This window comes from Pristis pectinata, chromosome 23 (assembly GCF_009764475.1).
Source record: "Pristis pectinata isolate sPriPec2 chromosome 23, sPriPec2.1.pri, whole genome shotgun sequence".
NCBI classification, from domain to species: domain Eukaryota; kingdom Metazoa; phylum Chordata; class Chondrichthyes; order Rhinopristiformes; family Pristidae; genus Pristis; species Pristis pectinata.
Genome location: NC_067427.1, coordinates 30,453,046 through 30,466,836, shown reverse-complemented (window position 1 = coordinate 30,466,836; position 13,791 = coordinate 30,453,046). Strand labels below are relative to the sequence as shown.

At 41.6% G+C, this 13,791-nt stretch overlaps 1 protein-coding gene across 5 annotated transcripts in view; it reads right to left on the bottom strand.

The window, feature by feature from the left end:
• Positions 1-3,503: 3,503 nt before the first annotated feature.
• The window catches only part of LOC127582195 (tubulin beta chain-like), a 35,862-nt gene continuing 25,574 nt past the window's right edge, over positions 3,504-13,791 (bottom strand). For 3 of the 5 annotated variants that reach the window (XM_052037282.1, XM_052037283.1, XM_052037280.1), the window contains 3 exons: positions 8,607-8,717; positions 4,939-4,980; positions 3,504-4,655 (listed from right to left, as the gene is read on the bottom strand). In XM_052037282.1, coding sequence (XP_051893242.1) covers positions 3,598-4,655; positions 4,939-4,980; positions 8,607-8,688 — 1,182 coding nt within the window. In that variant the 5' untranslated portion in view covers positions 8,689-8,717 and the 3' untranslated portion in view covers positions 3,504-3,597. The remainder of the gene's footprint in view (positions 4,656-4,938; positions 4,981-8,606; positions 8,718-13,791) is intronic. The other 2 variants (XM_052037284.1, XM_052037281.1) reach the window with 1 other exon arrangement.

Here is a 13,791-nt window from a genome sequence, read left to right as displayed (position 1 = left end):
GTGCCAGCTTCTTCCATCACAACCCCTGGGTATGGTTTGTTGCTCTGGCAGAACAGAACCACTAGATCAAGGGAGTAGGACTTGTATTCCTCAACCTCGACTTTAGACCATATGACATCAGGTAAAACACGAGCCAGGATACCTCCTCCTGATTACCACCTCCCATCCTTCCTTGATGAATCAGTGCACCTCCTATTGAACAACAGGCAGAAGAAATACAGAGTAACAGGAATACGCCCTAATATGAACATGTCAAAAGCCCTGGTTTGCACAACGGCATATAAAAACTTTGGCTGCTGCTGAACATGTTTATACATTTAGTGCAACACACTGAGTTCTGTATTTTCTTCATCCAACTCAGTTTTTGCACTAATCCCGCACTCATTTTGTATTCTGTATATATCGTTTTTTGCACTATTTGTACTTGCAAATTTTTTTTGTCTGCGTTTATTGTATGTCGTCTGTTCTATGTTGTGTTCTGTTGTGTGAGTCTGGGGGAAACGACATTTTGTTCCTCCGTGTGTTTTACAGCATGTGGGTGAATGACAATAAAGTATAACTTGAACTTGATATAAAACATACTCTGGGTGGGGAACCAAGAATGGCTCAGCAGCATCACCACTAACTGAACTGACTGAGTCATGAAGGAATTCACTGCTAGATTGGTAGGTAGTGAGCAAACAAATGGGATAAACCTACTTGACTTTGTCCTCACCAATCTGTCTATGGCAGATGTACCTGTTCATGACAGCACTGGTAAAAGTGTCCACTGAGCTGTTCTCATGGAGACAAGTTCCTGTCTTCATGCTAAAGGCATCCTCTATCCTGTTGTCATTACAATCATAGCAAATGAGATAGACACAAAACAGATCGAGTGGCTCAAAACTGGCCTTCCATGAGGTGTTGTGGAACATCAGCAGCATTGTACATTCATTTATAAGCTCACATCCCTCAACTCTGTCATCATAGTTATGACAAAGGACCTTCCCTGGTTCATTGAGTGCAGAAAGGTGTGCCAGGAGCCAGGCTTACCCCAAAACACTGTGCTACCTTGCTGAAGCTACAGAGAAAACAGCACACAATAGACAAAGCAAAGCAATCTTAGAACCTTGGATCAGGTCAAAGCTCTGCAGTCCTACCACATCTGATCATGAATGGTGGGAGGAAGGGACTTTGAAAACAACCCCATCCTCAGTGGTAGGGCCCAAAATGGGTGAAAAAGGCTGAAAATTCACAACACATTTAGCCAGAAGTGCTATGTGGATGATAACTTTCAAATTCCTCCCAAGATCCCTATCATCACAAAGCCAGTCTTCAGCCAATTCAATTCAAAAACAGCCAAGAGTGCTAGGTACGACAAAGCCTACAGGACGAGACCACAGCCTGGTTGTAGTACTGAAGACTTGCTCTCCAGACCAAGCCATGCCTTTAATCATGTTACAATACATTTACAATGGTGGTATTTGCCTGATAATATGGAAAGTTGCCCAGGTATCTTGACCAGAAAATAAAATGCTGGAGAAGTCCAATTAGTCTACTCTCAGTAATCAAGTAATAGAAGGTGTCTTCAAAAAGGAAGTATCGAATGGTACTTACTCTCCAATAACCTTCTCACCAACACTAAATTTGGGTTTTGCCAACACCAGGCTCTTCACAACCTTGGTCCAAGCATGATGAAAAGAGCTGAGGTGAAGTGAGGTGAGAGAGACTATCCCGGACATAAGATGGCATTAAATCAAAAGAACACATCAGGAGGTTGATGGAATATTCTCCAGTTCCCCAGATGGTTGCAGCTGCAAGTGCTCTCAAGAAGCTTGACAGCCTCCGAGACACAGCAGCCCACTTGATTAGCACCTCATTCACCAAGCTGTAAATTAATTTTCACCACCACTGGCATCCTGTAGCTACAGTATGTACCATTTACAAAAGGCACTGCAGTGCTCACAGGCTATTTCCATTGCACCTCCTAAAGCCACAACCTGTACCATTGACTGAAGTTCGACGGGAACTCCACCCCCTGCAGCTTCCTTTCTAAGTTTTCATGAACTTTTTGTTGTTGGAACTCACTACCCAACAACACTGTGGATGTACTTCAACATAGAGTGTGTGCAGGAGTTCAAGGCAATGACTCACCACCACCTTCTCAAAGACAACTTGAGATGGGGCAATAAATGTTAGTTTTGCCAGTGACACACTTCTCAATTTTTTTTGAGCTGCAAATGTCTGCCACCACCCCACACAAGATCCTTACCCACAAGGCACTGGTACTCAAAGATATATCAGTGAATAAGGAAAATCTTCTACTAAATAGAAGAAGATTTGGTCCTTGAACAATGGTACTTGAAAAGACAGGACTCTATAAAGGCTACAATTAGTCTAAACACCCAAATTGAGCCAGGGCTTTCAGAAGGACCTCAAGAAAGGAGTGGCCTCTTATGGACCTTTTTTTGCATTTGTGATGCTAGCTGGCAAACAGGAATATTCTTAAATTATTGAAAGTAATTCATTGTCAGAGTATATTGCAGCTTATTGACTCAATGATGATCAAATAATGGTCTACGTTCAGCTTGGAGAAAAAAACAAACTACACAATTTCAATCACTCATGGTCTTCCACAGAAATTAATCCCTTGCGAGCTCTCTTTAACATATCCCATCATAAAGACCATCTTTCACATGAGCTCCTAGCTAAAGCAGGAAAAGGTGAACTGTGTAATATGACCTGGTGCTGTGGATCTATGTTCCTTTGAAAGCTATTTCCAAAAATGGATACTGCCCTCAAAGTCACCAAGATTTATTTTCACCTAGGCAATGTTTAGCTACGAGGAGAAATGTAACCTTCAATGCAGTTGATGATCCCTTAATTGTGACCCATAGTGAAATACTCAAAATCATAATCATATGTGACCTACTGATAAAACATATAGAACACTGGAGTAATGTATCTGAAAACTCACTGACACAATATGAGGCAGCAAAGCAAGCCTACTTGCTCACTTGGGAATGTTCATAGCTAAATTCAGCTACTTCACCTGGTTTAGGAGCTGGGATCCATGTTAAGGGTGACTGCATGTGGTGGACCCCATTCAACAAAATCTGGGCTACATTTATTAGCTTACTTTTGACTTTAATGAATCTGGTTAAAAATATTAGGACAAATATCCAGAAAATGTTTTGAAAGGTTTGTGAGAAAGCCACTCAGTGGCCAAAATATAAAATAGCCAGGTGACGGGGTTACATCGGTGAATTTTGTCTACCATTCTCTTAAGTTAGGTGAGCACTAATGTTAAATATAATTAAAGTACCTCACAAAGCTTTTTTACGTTTTATTGAAATGTCCAATTTGGCCACTGATCATCATCAGGGGATTGAAGATTTCCCATTAGATAACACATTGTGCACAACATTGTGGGTTGAAGGGCCTGTTCCTGTCCTGTACTTGTTCTTTGTTCTAACACAAAACAGGCACCATCTTTGTAAACAACACTTCAAACAAAACTGTACTGCAATTATTTAAATTTATTCCTTTTAAAAGTAGCATTTGATATGAAAACATAAAAGTGCAGAATGGCGATAGACAAAATGCACAATATATAGCTTAATTTTCTTCTCCACCTAATTCTTCTTCTTCAGCCTCCTCTCCAGATGTGGCATCCTGATATTGCTGATACTCAGACACCAGGTCGTTCATATTACTTTCAGCTTCAGTAAATTCAGTCTCTTCCATGCCCTCACCAGTGTACCAATGCAAGAAAGCTTTCCTTCGGAACATGGCAGTAAACTGCTCAGAGATGCGTTTAAACAGCTCTTGGATGGCTGTTGTATTGCCAATGAAGGTGGCAGACATCTTGAGCCCTCGAGGTGGGATGTCACAAACAGCAGTCTTAACATTGTTGGGGATCCACTCCACAAAGTAGGTACTGTTTTTATTCTGTACATTTAACATCTGTTCATCCACCTCTTTCATGGACATACGGCCACGGAAAACAGCAGCAACTGTCAGGTAACGGCCATGTCGAGGGTCACAGGCAGCCATCATGTTTTTAGCATCGAACATCTGTTGGGTGAGCTCAGGTACTGTGAGGGCACGGTACTGCTGGCTACCACGGCTGGTCAAAGGAGTAAAACCTGGCACAAAAAAGTGCAGACGGGGGAAGGGAACCATGTTTACTGCTAGTTTTCGCAAGTCAGCATTCAGCTGCCCTGGGAATCGCAAACAGGTTGTTACACCACTCATGGTAGCTGACACAAGGTGGTTCAAATCACCGTAAGTAGGAGTTGTCAGTTTAAGGGTACGGAAACAGATGTCATAAAGAGCTTCATTATCAATACAGTAAGTTTCATCAGTGTTCTCCACAAGCTGATGGACAGATAGAGTTGCATTATAAGGCTCTACTACAGTGTCTGATACTTTAGGTGAGGGTACAATACTAAAAGTGTTCATGATTCTGTCAGGGTATTCTTCACGGATCTTACTGATAAGGAGTGTACCCATGCCAGCACCGGTACCACCACCCAGTGAGTGGGTGAGCTGAAAGCCTTGGAGACAATCACAACTCTCAGCCTCCTTCCTCACCACATCCAGAACAGAGTCAACCAATTCAGCTCCTTCAGTGTAGTGACCTTTGGCCCAGTTGTTGCCAGCACCACTCTGACCTGTAAGAAATTAGAACACATTAAATTCTTACATCTCTTAGGCAATAGAACAATAAGCCTGTATTTTGTTCTTTGGAAATCTGTTGCAACATTACTGGTATACCAAGTTTAAAGCTGGTGCCTATCTGTATGATCTCACAGGATATCATTCTGAGTAGCATTGGTGACCGTCTTGAATTTTACAAGCATAGATGAGTGTAGTCCTTCTCAATGAACCAAATTTTTGCTATTTTATCAATGACCACAAACATACCTCACAACAATCTTTCCGATGTCTACATACCTGCAGTCCAGGACTTTCTTTTGAATAAACAAAATTCCTTTTCTGTAATTACAAAGACAGGGTTCATCTGATGGAAAAGTTACAAATTAAAGAGGAAGGACAAGGTAATAATGCAGTTTTTAATACAGATAAATGATAAGCAGAGTGTGACAGAAAGTGAAGTGCATAAAGGTAGCAAGTGCAACCGCAAATCTAACATCAAAAATAAGAGTTGTTTGAATATACAAGATATTCATAACACTGCTCAGTCTCTTCCTCATTGAGAGTGCCGGGGTGTGAGGTCACAGACGGTAGATAGGTAATTGGTGAGCATTTGTCTTTAATTTTTAGTAATAACTGTAAAAATCAAAGCTTAATTGTCTTTGAGTGCACATAGCATTTGCAATAGATAGACGAGCTGACAGCAACACATGAGAATGATCTAACAGCTGTTACAGAGACATGTTGCAGGCTGACCAGGACTGGGTGCTCAGTATTTCAGATTATACAATGTTTTAAACAGACAGGTTAAAACAGAAAGGAGGCATGGTATCAGAGCTGTGTTGAGTCATGATATAGGGGCAATGGGTATTAATGTAGGATTGGTTTGGGTTGAAATCATGAATATCAGGGGAAAGACACAGTTGGGTGTAGACAATAGGGTCCCAAAATGTGACCTCTCAATAAGGCAGAGCATAAATGGGGAAATATCTAGGGCATGTTTGAAGGGAACTACAATTATTATGGGAGATTTTAATCCACATACTGATTGGACAGTCAGTAGATGAACAGTGGTAGATATTCAAATGGTTGGCCCATAACACTCATTAGGAATTTATCCCAATTAGAAGAATTGCATGAGAAAGAGGCACAATCTGTGGTTAACAAAGATGTCAAGGATAATGATAAATTGAAAAGTAGGGCATACAAAGTGGCAAGGGCAAACAGTAAGAATTTCTATGTACAGTATATATAAATAGGAAGGCAGCGGCTAAGGTAAGACTGGGAGCTCCAGAGAATGAGTGGTGAATTGATAATGGGAAACAGAGAAAAGGCAGATATGTTGAATCAAAGTTTTGCATCAGTCTTCAAGTTCAAGTTTATTGTCATGGGCATACACACCCAGGGCATAAATGCCATGAAAATTAGTTATTTGCAGCAGCAGCACAGTACATTACAAACGTAAATTACATAAACCTTGTAGGACCCTAAGAAAATAGATGGACTAATTTCAAATAACATGGAGGAATATGTAAAAGTATTAGTGAAACTCATGGGGCTAAAGGCAGTCAAATTGCTGGGACCCAATGGCTTAAACCCAAGGGTTTTAAAGGAAGTGGCTGCAGAAATAGTGGAAATCTTCAAAACTCACCAAGTTCAGGAAGGGTACCAGAAGATGGGAAAACAGCCAATGTGAGTTCCTTGTTCAGAAAGGGAGGAAAACAGAAGGCAAGGAACTATAGACCAGTTAGTTTAATATCTACTGTTGGCAAGATGCTGAAGTCAATATCAAAGAGGAAATAACTAATCATGTAGGAAAGCAGAATATAATCAAACCTAGTCAATGTGGTTTTATAAAAGGTAAATCCTGGTTGACAAATTTGCTCGAATTCTTTGAGGATGTGACAGGGAGAGTTGATAGAGAGGAAGCTGTAGATGTAGTGTGTTTAGATTTCCAAAAGGCATTTAACAGGGTGCCACATGAGATCCTGGTGCATTAGTTAAGAGCCCAAAGTATTGGACAAAGTGCGTCAGCATGGATTGACAACTAGCTGTCACACAGAAAGCAAAGAATTGGAATAAATGGGTCCTTTTCAGGCTGGAGGGATGTAACTAGTGGAGAATCCCAGGGATCGGTTCTTAGCCCTCAGTTGTTTGTTAGTTACATCAAGGACAGAACATAGGGTTTCATAGTCTGCTGATGATACAAAAATAGGTAGAAGGGTATGTTGTGATGAGGACGTTGTGATTCTGCAGGGGTATACAGCTAGATTTAATGATTGGGCAAAAATCTGGCAAATGGAGTTTAATGTGGGGAAGTGTGAGGTTCTGCACTTCAGTTAAGAAGAATTAAAAGGCAGATAAACTGCAAATGAGTGAAGTTCAGAGGGTTCTAGGTGTCTGAGTACATGAGTCATAAAAATTTGTCAAACAGGTCCAACAGGTAGTTAAGAAGGCAAATGACATTTTGGCCTCTATTGTAAAGGGATTGGAATTTAAGAATAAGGAGGTTTTGTTACATTTGCACAGGGTGTTGGTGAGTCCTCACAGTTTTGTCTCCTTAATTAAGGAAGAATGTAGTAGCATTGGAGGTAGTCTGAAGATTAACTGGGCTAATTCCTGGAATGAAAGGGTTGTCCTATCAAGAGGCTAAACAATTTGGGTTGTTATTCCCAGGAGTTTAGAAGAATGAGGCATGACCTTATTCAGACCGATAACATCCTAAGGAGGCTTGACCACGTAGACGTTGAGACGTTTTCAGTAGTGGGAGAGTCACAAACAATGAGATATAGTTACAAAATAAGGGGTTGGCCACTTAAAACTGAGGACCATAGAATTTTTTTCTCTCAGACAGTAGTGAATCTCTGGAATTGTCTGCCCCAAGGGTCTTGGAGGCCAGATCATTAGGTATGTTTGAGGTGGAGATAAATATTTTAATGATCGAGGAATTGAGTGTTATGAGGAACTGGCACATAAGAGGTTGGCATAAGTCAGCCATGATCATATTAAATGGCAGGGCAGGCTTGAAAGATAGAAAGTTGGCTTTTATTACAAGGTGGTTAGAGTACAAGGGTAAAGATCCTTAGTGGGAGTACTGCATCCTCTTTTCTCAGGTCTTGGCTTCTAAGAACAGATACTTGTTTTCATTGAAACATCCCTGTATCCCACCAACAAACCACATAGCTGAGTGCATAATCCAACATTTCTTTGACAGGACAAACTGAAAACCAGACAGTAAGCTAAATGGAAAACCAAGATTTAGTGGGTTTGTGATTGGTTGGATGAGCTCCTCCAAGATCTGCTTTGTTGCAGAGTGCTGTTTAGTTACTATATTTTCTGCACAATGACCAAACAAGGACAACAAACATTTCAGTAATATTCTATTCAGTAGGGAATTGATCTTGAGTCCCAAATTTCCTGCTCAGTCTTTACTTCAATGGTATTAAAATGACACTAACTGAGAATTCTTACTCACCCACCTATACTAGGGGCAATTTAAAATGGCCAATCAACTTACCAACCAGCACGTGTTTGGCATGTGGAAGGAAACTGGAGCACCCAGCTGAAACCCACATGGTCATATGAGAACATGGAAACCTCAAACAGCCAGTGGCCAAAGTCAGAATTGAATCCTATTGCTAGAGCAGCAAGACGGCTATATTACCTGCAGTGCCACTGGGCCTCACTCTCTTAAATGGGACCTAAACATTAAACCAAATGCCTTACTGCCTACATGCAAAAGGTCCAACAACCTTATTTAAAAATTGCAGAAGAGTCCTCAATATCCTAGTGGGTACTTATTATGTTGGTGTAAAGTCACAGCTCATTACTTGACATGCATTTGACGACACAATAATGATACAACTTCTTAAATACTGCATTAGCTGTGAGGTATACATGGATATCTTGAGAACGTCAAAGGCACAATATAAATGCAAGTCCCTTCTTGCTTTATAAACTTTACTTACCAAACACAAAATTATCAGGCCTGAAAATCTGTCCAAAGGGTCCAGACCGAACAGAGTCCATAGTACCAGGTTCCAAATCCATGAGCACAGCACGAGGCACATATTTACCACCTATATCAACAGACTATATGTAAATAACCCATCAAAACTCATATTAAAGTTTAGAAATTTGTTACAGGAAATTCAACCAAAAATCAATTTTTGTTTGCAATTTTATCAAAAAGCCTAACTATTGACTGTAGATTCATGTTGAAGCGTTCCTGCAACCAGCAGGGTACCTCCTGAGCGTTGTTGTCTGAACACCATACCTTGCCATTAGTGCACTGCACTCTATCAGCTAGGTCTGGAATCCTATACTCAGAAAGTGTAACATGAAAATTTAAGATTCTGTTTTAAAAGAAGGAAATCAATCTGTTGATGTTTTAAGCATCTTTGAATGTAGTTATGAAAATAAGATTTATAGAAAGAGTCCAAGAGTCATCTCTCAAAAAGCTGTAGCAGTCTAGGTCTCGCCTGCCATAGGTGCCTCACAGCCACACTATAATCACTGACAATTTTTATGTCTGGAGTAATTCTGGATTGTCTTTGATGATATCAATGACATTAGCCAAACAGCTATGCACAGATGCAGCAACTAGTGCGCAAATGCACTGTTTAGAGATACAGAATACCCAAAGAACTAATGTGGGCCAATTTGGTCCCCTTTCAGTGGGCCAGTTTACCAGAACAAAATGATTTCCACATCCATTATCTAAATAAATCCTTACTCTTCCTTGAAGCTGGAACACCTTCATTTTACCTCTGTCAGTTATCCAGCTATTAGAGACAACTAGTGTAACAGATATTCATTTCCACCCAAGTGGAGATGGTCGGCTGTGCCTGTTTCTGCCTCACCAGGCATACTGGGCATTGGGTTATCATGGCCAACAACTCAAGTCAAGACAGATGCAGTGGCCAAAGAGATCAGTAAAGGCTTGTAATGTCTGTCTGAAGTTCAGTCATCAACAGAAAACCTCCTTGATTCTGGCATTTCAGACCACTAAGGCAGCTATATGAGTATCTATGGAGGAGGCACAGACTAATCAGGATTCTTCCTCAGAGAACCTCAACCACAGACATTCCGAGAGCAACTACATGCTCCATGATGGATGGTAGGTTGGAAACCTGTACTCTAAAGCACAACGTAATGTAATCCTTCACCAAAGTCATATGCACTGCAACCAATGCAACGCATCAACACCCGATTCCATGCAAGCATCATTTTTCCCTGATAAACAGAATTCACCTGGTAATATTTTGCTGTAATGGAGATCGAAATGCAGCATTTGTTCTGGGAATCCCAAAGTAAAAAGTAACGTACAAAGTGCACTGCACTTTCTCTGTAGCTGTGACACTTTACTCTGTACTGTTATTGTTTTTACCTGTACTACATCAATGCACTCTCTACTAACTCAATGTAACTGCACTGTGTAATGAATTGACCTGTACGATTGGTTTGTAAGACAAGTTTATCACTGTACCTAGGTACAAGTGACAATAATAAACCAATACCAATTATAACAATTGTTCATTCCGGTCTGGTGCAAAAAAGGTGGCGCAGTGTTGGATTTCAAAACGAATTAGGGTTAGTACTAGATCCAAATAAGAGAAATATAAAACGGTCAGAAAAAGTAGCAAACAGGTAGCCCGTTACAGGGAACCCGGACCCCATGTTCCTTTCCTTCTCCTTCTGATCCACACAGGTTCTCTTCCCACCCCCCAGCCCCTCATTACCCAGCTTCGTCCCCTCTTCCACCTGGTTCCACCTGCTGGGTCTCCTATCCCCTCCCACTACAGGCTCCATCTGCCCATTACCCGTCCATTATCTGGTTCCACTAATCACCTTCCTTACGTAACAGATTCCAGCATCTTCAGCCTCTCATGTCTCGATTTATCACCTTCCAGCCTCAGTCTCTACCTTCACCCTCCCCTCCCCATGCCAAGACTCAATCAGCTCCTGTTTTTTTTTCTCTCATCATCTGTTTCCACCCATCACCCACCAGCTGCAGTCTCCCACTCCACCACTCTCCCTCCCCCACATGGCTCCATCTGCCCATCACCACCCGGTTCCCCTATCACCTACCAGCCCTTGTCACTCCTCCCCCTACTTCTTTATACAGGCTTTCTCCCCTCTACACTCCAGCTGTAGGGTCTCAACCCAAAACCTTGACTATCCCTTTGCCTTTACAGATTCTATGGAAGTTTATTTGCCAGCAAACCCGAGGATTGGCAGCAGTTTAGAACTCAACAAAGGAGGACAAAAGGATTGATCAGGAGGAGCATGAGAGTAAGCTTGCAGAGAACATAAAAGCTGACTGCAAAAGCTTCTATAGATATGTAAAGAGAAAAAGGATGAGTAAAGACAAAAATAGGTCCTTTACCATCAAAAATTGTGGAATTTATAACAGGGAACAAAGAAATGCCAGACCAATTAAATTCATACTTTGGGTCTGGCCTCACAAAGGAGGACACAAATAACATCCCAGGAATGTTGGGGAACACAGGGTCCAGTGAGAGGCAGGGACTAAATGAAATCAGTCTTAGTAGGGAAATAGTATTAGGGAAACTGATTGGATAAATCTCCTGGATCTGATAGTTTGCACCCTGAGTACTTAAGGAAGTGGCCTTTGAAATAGTGGATGCTTCAGTCATTCTTCAAACCCTGGAACAGTTCCAATCAACTTTAGGATAGTTAATATAATTCCAAAATTTAAAAAAGGCAAAGTGAAAACAAAGAATTTTCGACCTGTCAGCCTGACATCAGTAGAGGGGAAAATGCTAGAGCTTTAAAAAGATGTGATTGCACAGTACTTAGAAAAAAAGTGACAGGATCGGACAGAGTCAACATGGACTTCAGGAAGGGAAATCATGCTTGACAAATCTAAAGGGATTTTCGGAGGACGTAACTAGCAGAATAGATAAGGGAGAACCAGTGGGTCTGATGCATTTGAATATTCAGAAAGCTGTAATAAGGTCTACAAAAGAGATTAGCATGCAAAATTAAGACACATGGGATTGGGGTAAAGTGCTGACATGGACAGAGAACTGGTTGGTCAACAGGAAACAAAGAAACATGTCTGAGTGGCAAGCAGTGACTGGTGAGGTACCGCAGGGATCAGTGCTGGGACCCCAGCTATTTGCATATATAGATATGATCTGGATGAGGGAATTAAATGTAATACCTCCAGGTTTGTGGATAACACAAAGCTGGGCCAAGGCAAGCTTCGAGGAGGATGCAGAGAAACTCCTGGTTGATTTATGGGCAGATACATGGCAAATGCAGTATAATGTGGATGTGTGAGATTATCCACTTTGGTGGCAATAACCAAGGAAGGCAAATAATTATCTCAATAGCAATGGACTGGAAAAGGTGGAGGTGCAATTGGACTTGGATGCCCTCGTGCACCAATCACTTAAAGTAAACGTGCAGATGCTGCAAGCAGTTAAGAAGGTAAATTGCATATTGGGCCTGATAGCAAGAAGATTTGAATATAGGAGTAGGGATGACTTGCTGTAATTATACAGGGCCTTGATGAGACCACACCTCGAGTATTGTGTTTTGGTCTCCTCATGGAGGAAGGATGTTTTGCTATGGAGGGATTTCAGTGAAGGTTCACCAGACTGATTCCTGGGATGGCAGGAATGACGTATCAAGAGAGATTGGGTCAATTAGGCTTATATTCACTAGAGTTTAGAAAATTGAGAGAGGATCTCAGAAAACTACAAAATTCTAAGAAGACTAGATAGGTTAAATGCAGGAATGATGTTCCTGATGGCTGGAGTGTCCAGGATCAGGGGTTACAGTTTAAGGACAAGAGGAAAGCTATTTAAGACTGAGATAAGGAGAACTTACCTCCCAGAGTGCGGTGAACCTGTGGAATTCTCGACCACAGAAAGCAGTTGAAGCCAAATCATTAAATAAATTCAAGGAGTTGGATATTTTTCTTAGGGCTAGAGGGATCAAGAGAAATGCGGAGAAAGCTGGAACAGGATATGGAATTTGGATGATCAACCATGATCATACTGAATGGCAAAGCAAGCTCAAAGAATTGAAGGCCTTCTCCCGGTCTTACTTTCTATATTTCTGTTATTATTCATTGAATCATCACACCTCCCATCCTAATCCCACACTTCACCGAAATCCCACAACTGCTCCTGAAGTTTCTCCCAACCCCATGATCTCTCTCTCACCACACCCAATCCCCTCCCTCTGAGGCCCAGGCATTGATTTCCTGAGTCAGCTGAGACCCACGACGCAAGTGTTAATCATCAACCAGCCCCTTTCTCTCATTACTTCATTTCTCTCCCTGGTTGCGTTCTTCAGCTGGTGATGGTCTCCAGATACCACATTCCCTACTACAGTACAAGAATCTGATGTCTCACCATATCAACCCCTCCAACTCTTATCAAAGGCCCAGCTCCCCAAACCAGCCTCAGGTAGCCCAACCTGACTAGAAAATGTGTAACACTGTTCAATTTTGCCCCATGCCTCAGGTTTCAGGCACAACCAATTTGCAGCTGAGATCCAATGGCTGAAACAGCCAGTAGCATCCCACAGCAATGCTCATTTGGTACATACCTGTAGGTTCACCAGAACTTCCAGACCATAATCTTGAAATGAGAGGCAAGTTATTCAGGGGTGCTATAACAATACAATTTTACATGCAAGGACAGTGGAGGTCTGAAAATCCCTCTACTAACAGATGAGGATGGAGGTGTGGGTCAATGAAAATTTTAAAAAGCAAAATATTGTCAATGCTGGACACTAATAACAGAAAATGTTGGAAATACTCCGTGAGTCAAGTGGCATCTGTGTAAAGTGGAAGAGAGTTAACATGTCAGGTGAATGTTAAATCAAAACTCTGGGCAGTCATGCTTGTGGATCTTAAAGGGGAGGTAGAAGTGGAGCACGATGTGTATAACTGCAGGACTAGGATGTTAGAGGTTGTGTGGGGAAGGACTCCAGGTCATTAGTAGGCTGGGAAATAATGGCTTGATATTTGATGGTAGTGTCATGGTCCAAAGGGAGGTTCGAGGAGGTGCTAGAGAGCTGGCACCAAGCCTCTGCAAGGCAGTAGTGTGTTCTCCAGCAGGTTTAATGGAGTGCTGCAAATTCATGGGACGGAGGTTAGTGAGTGATTAAAGA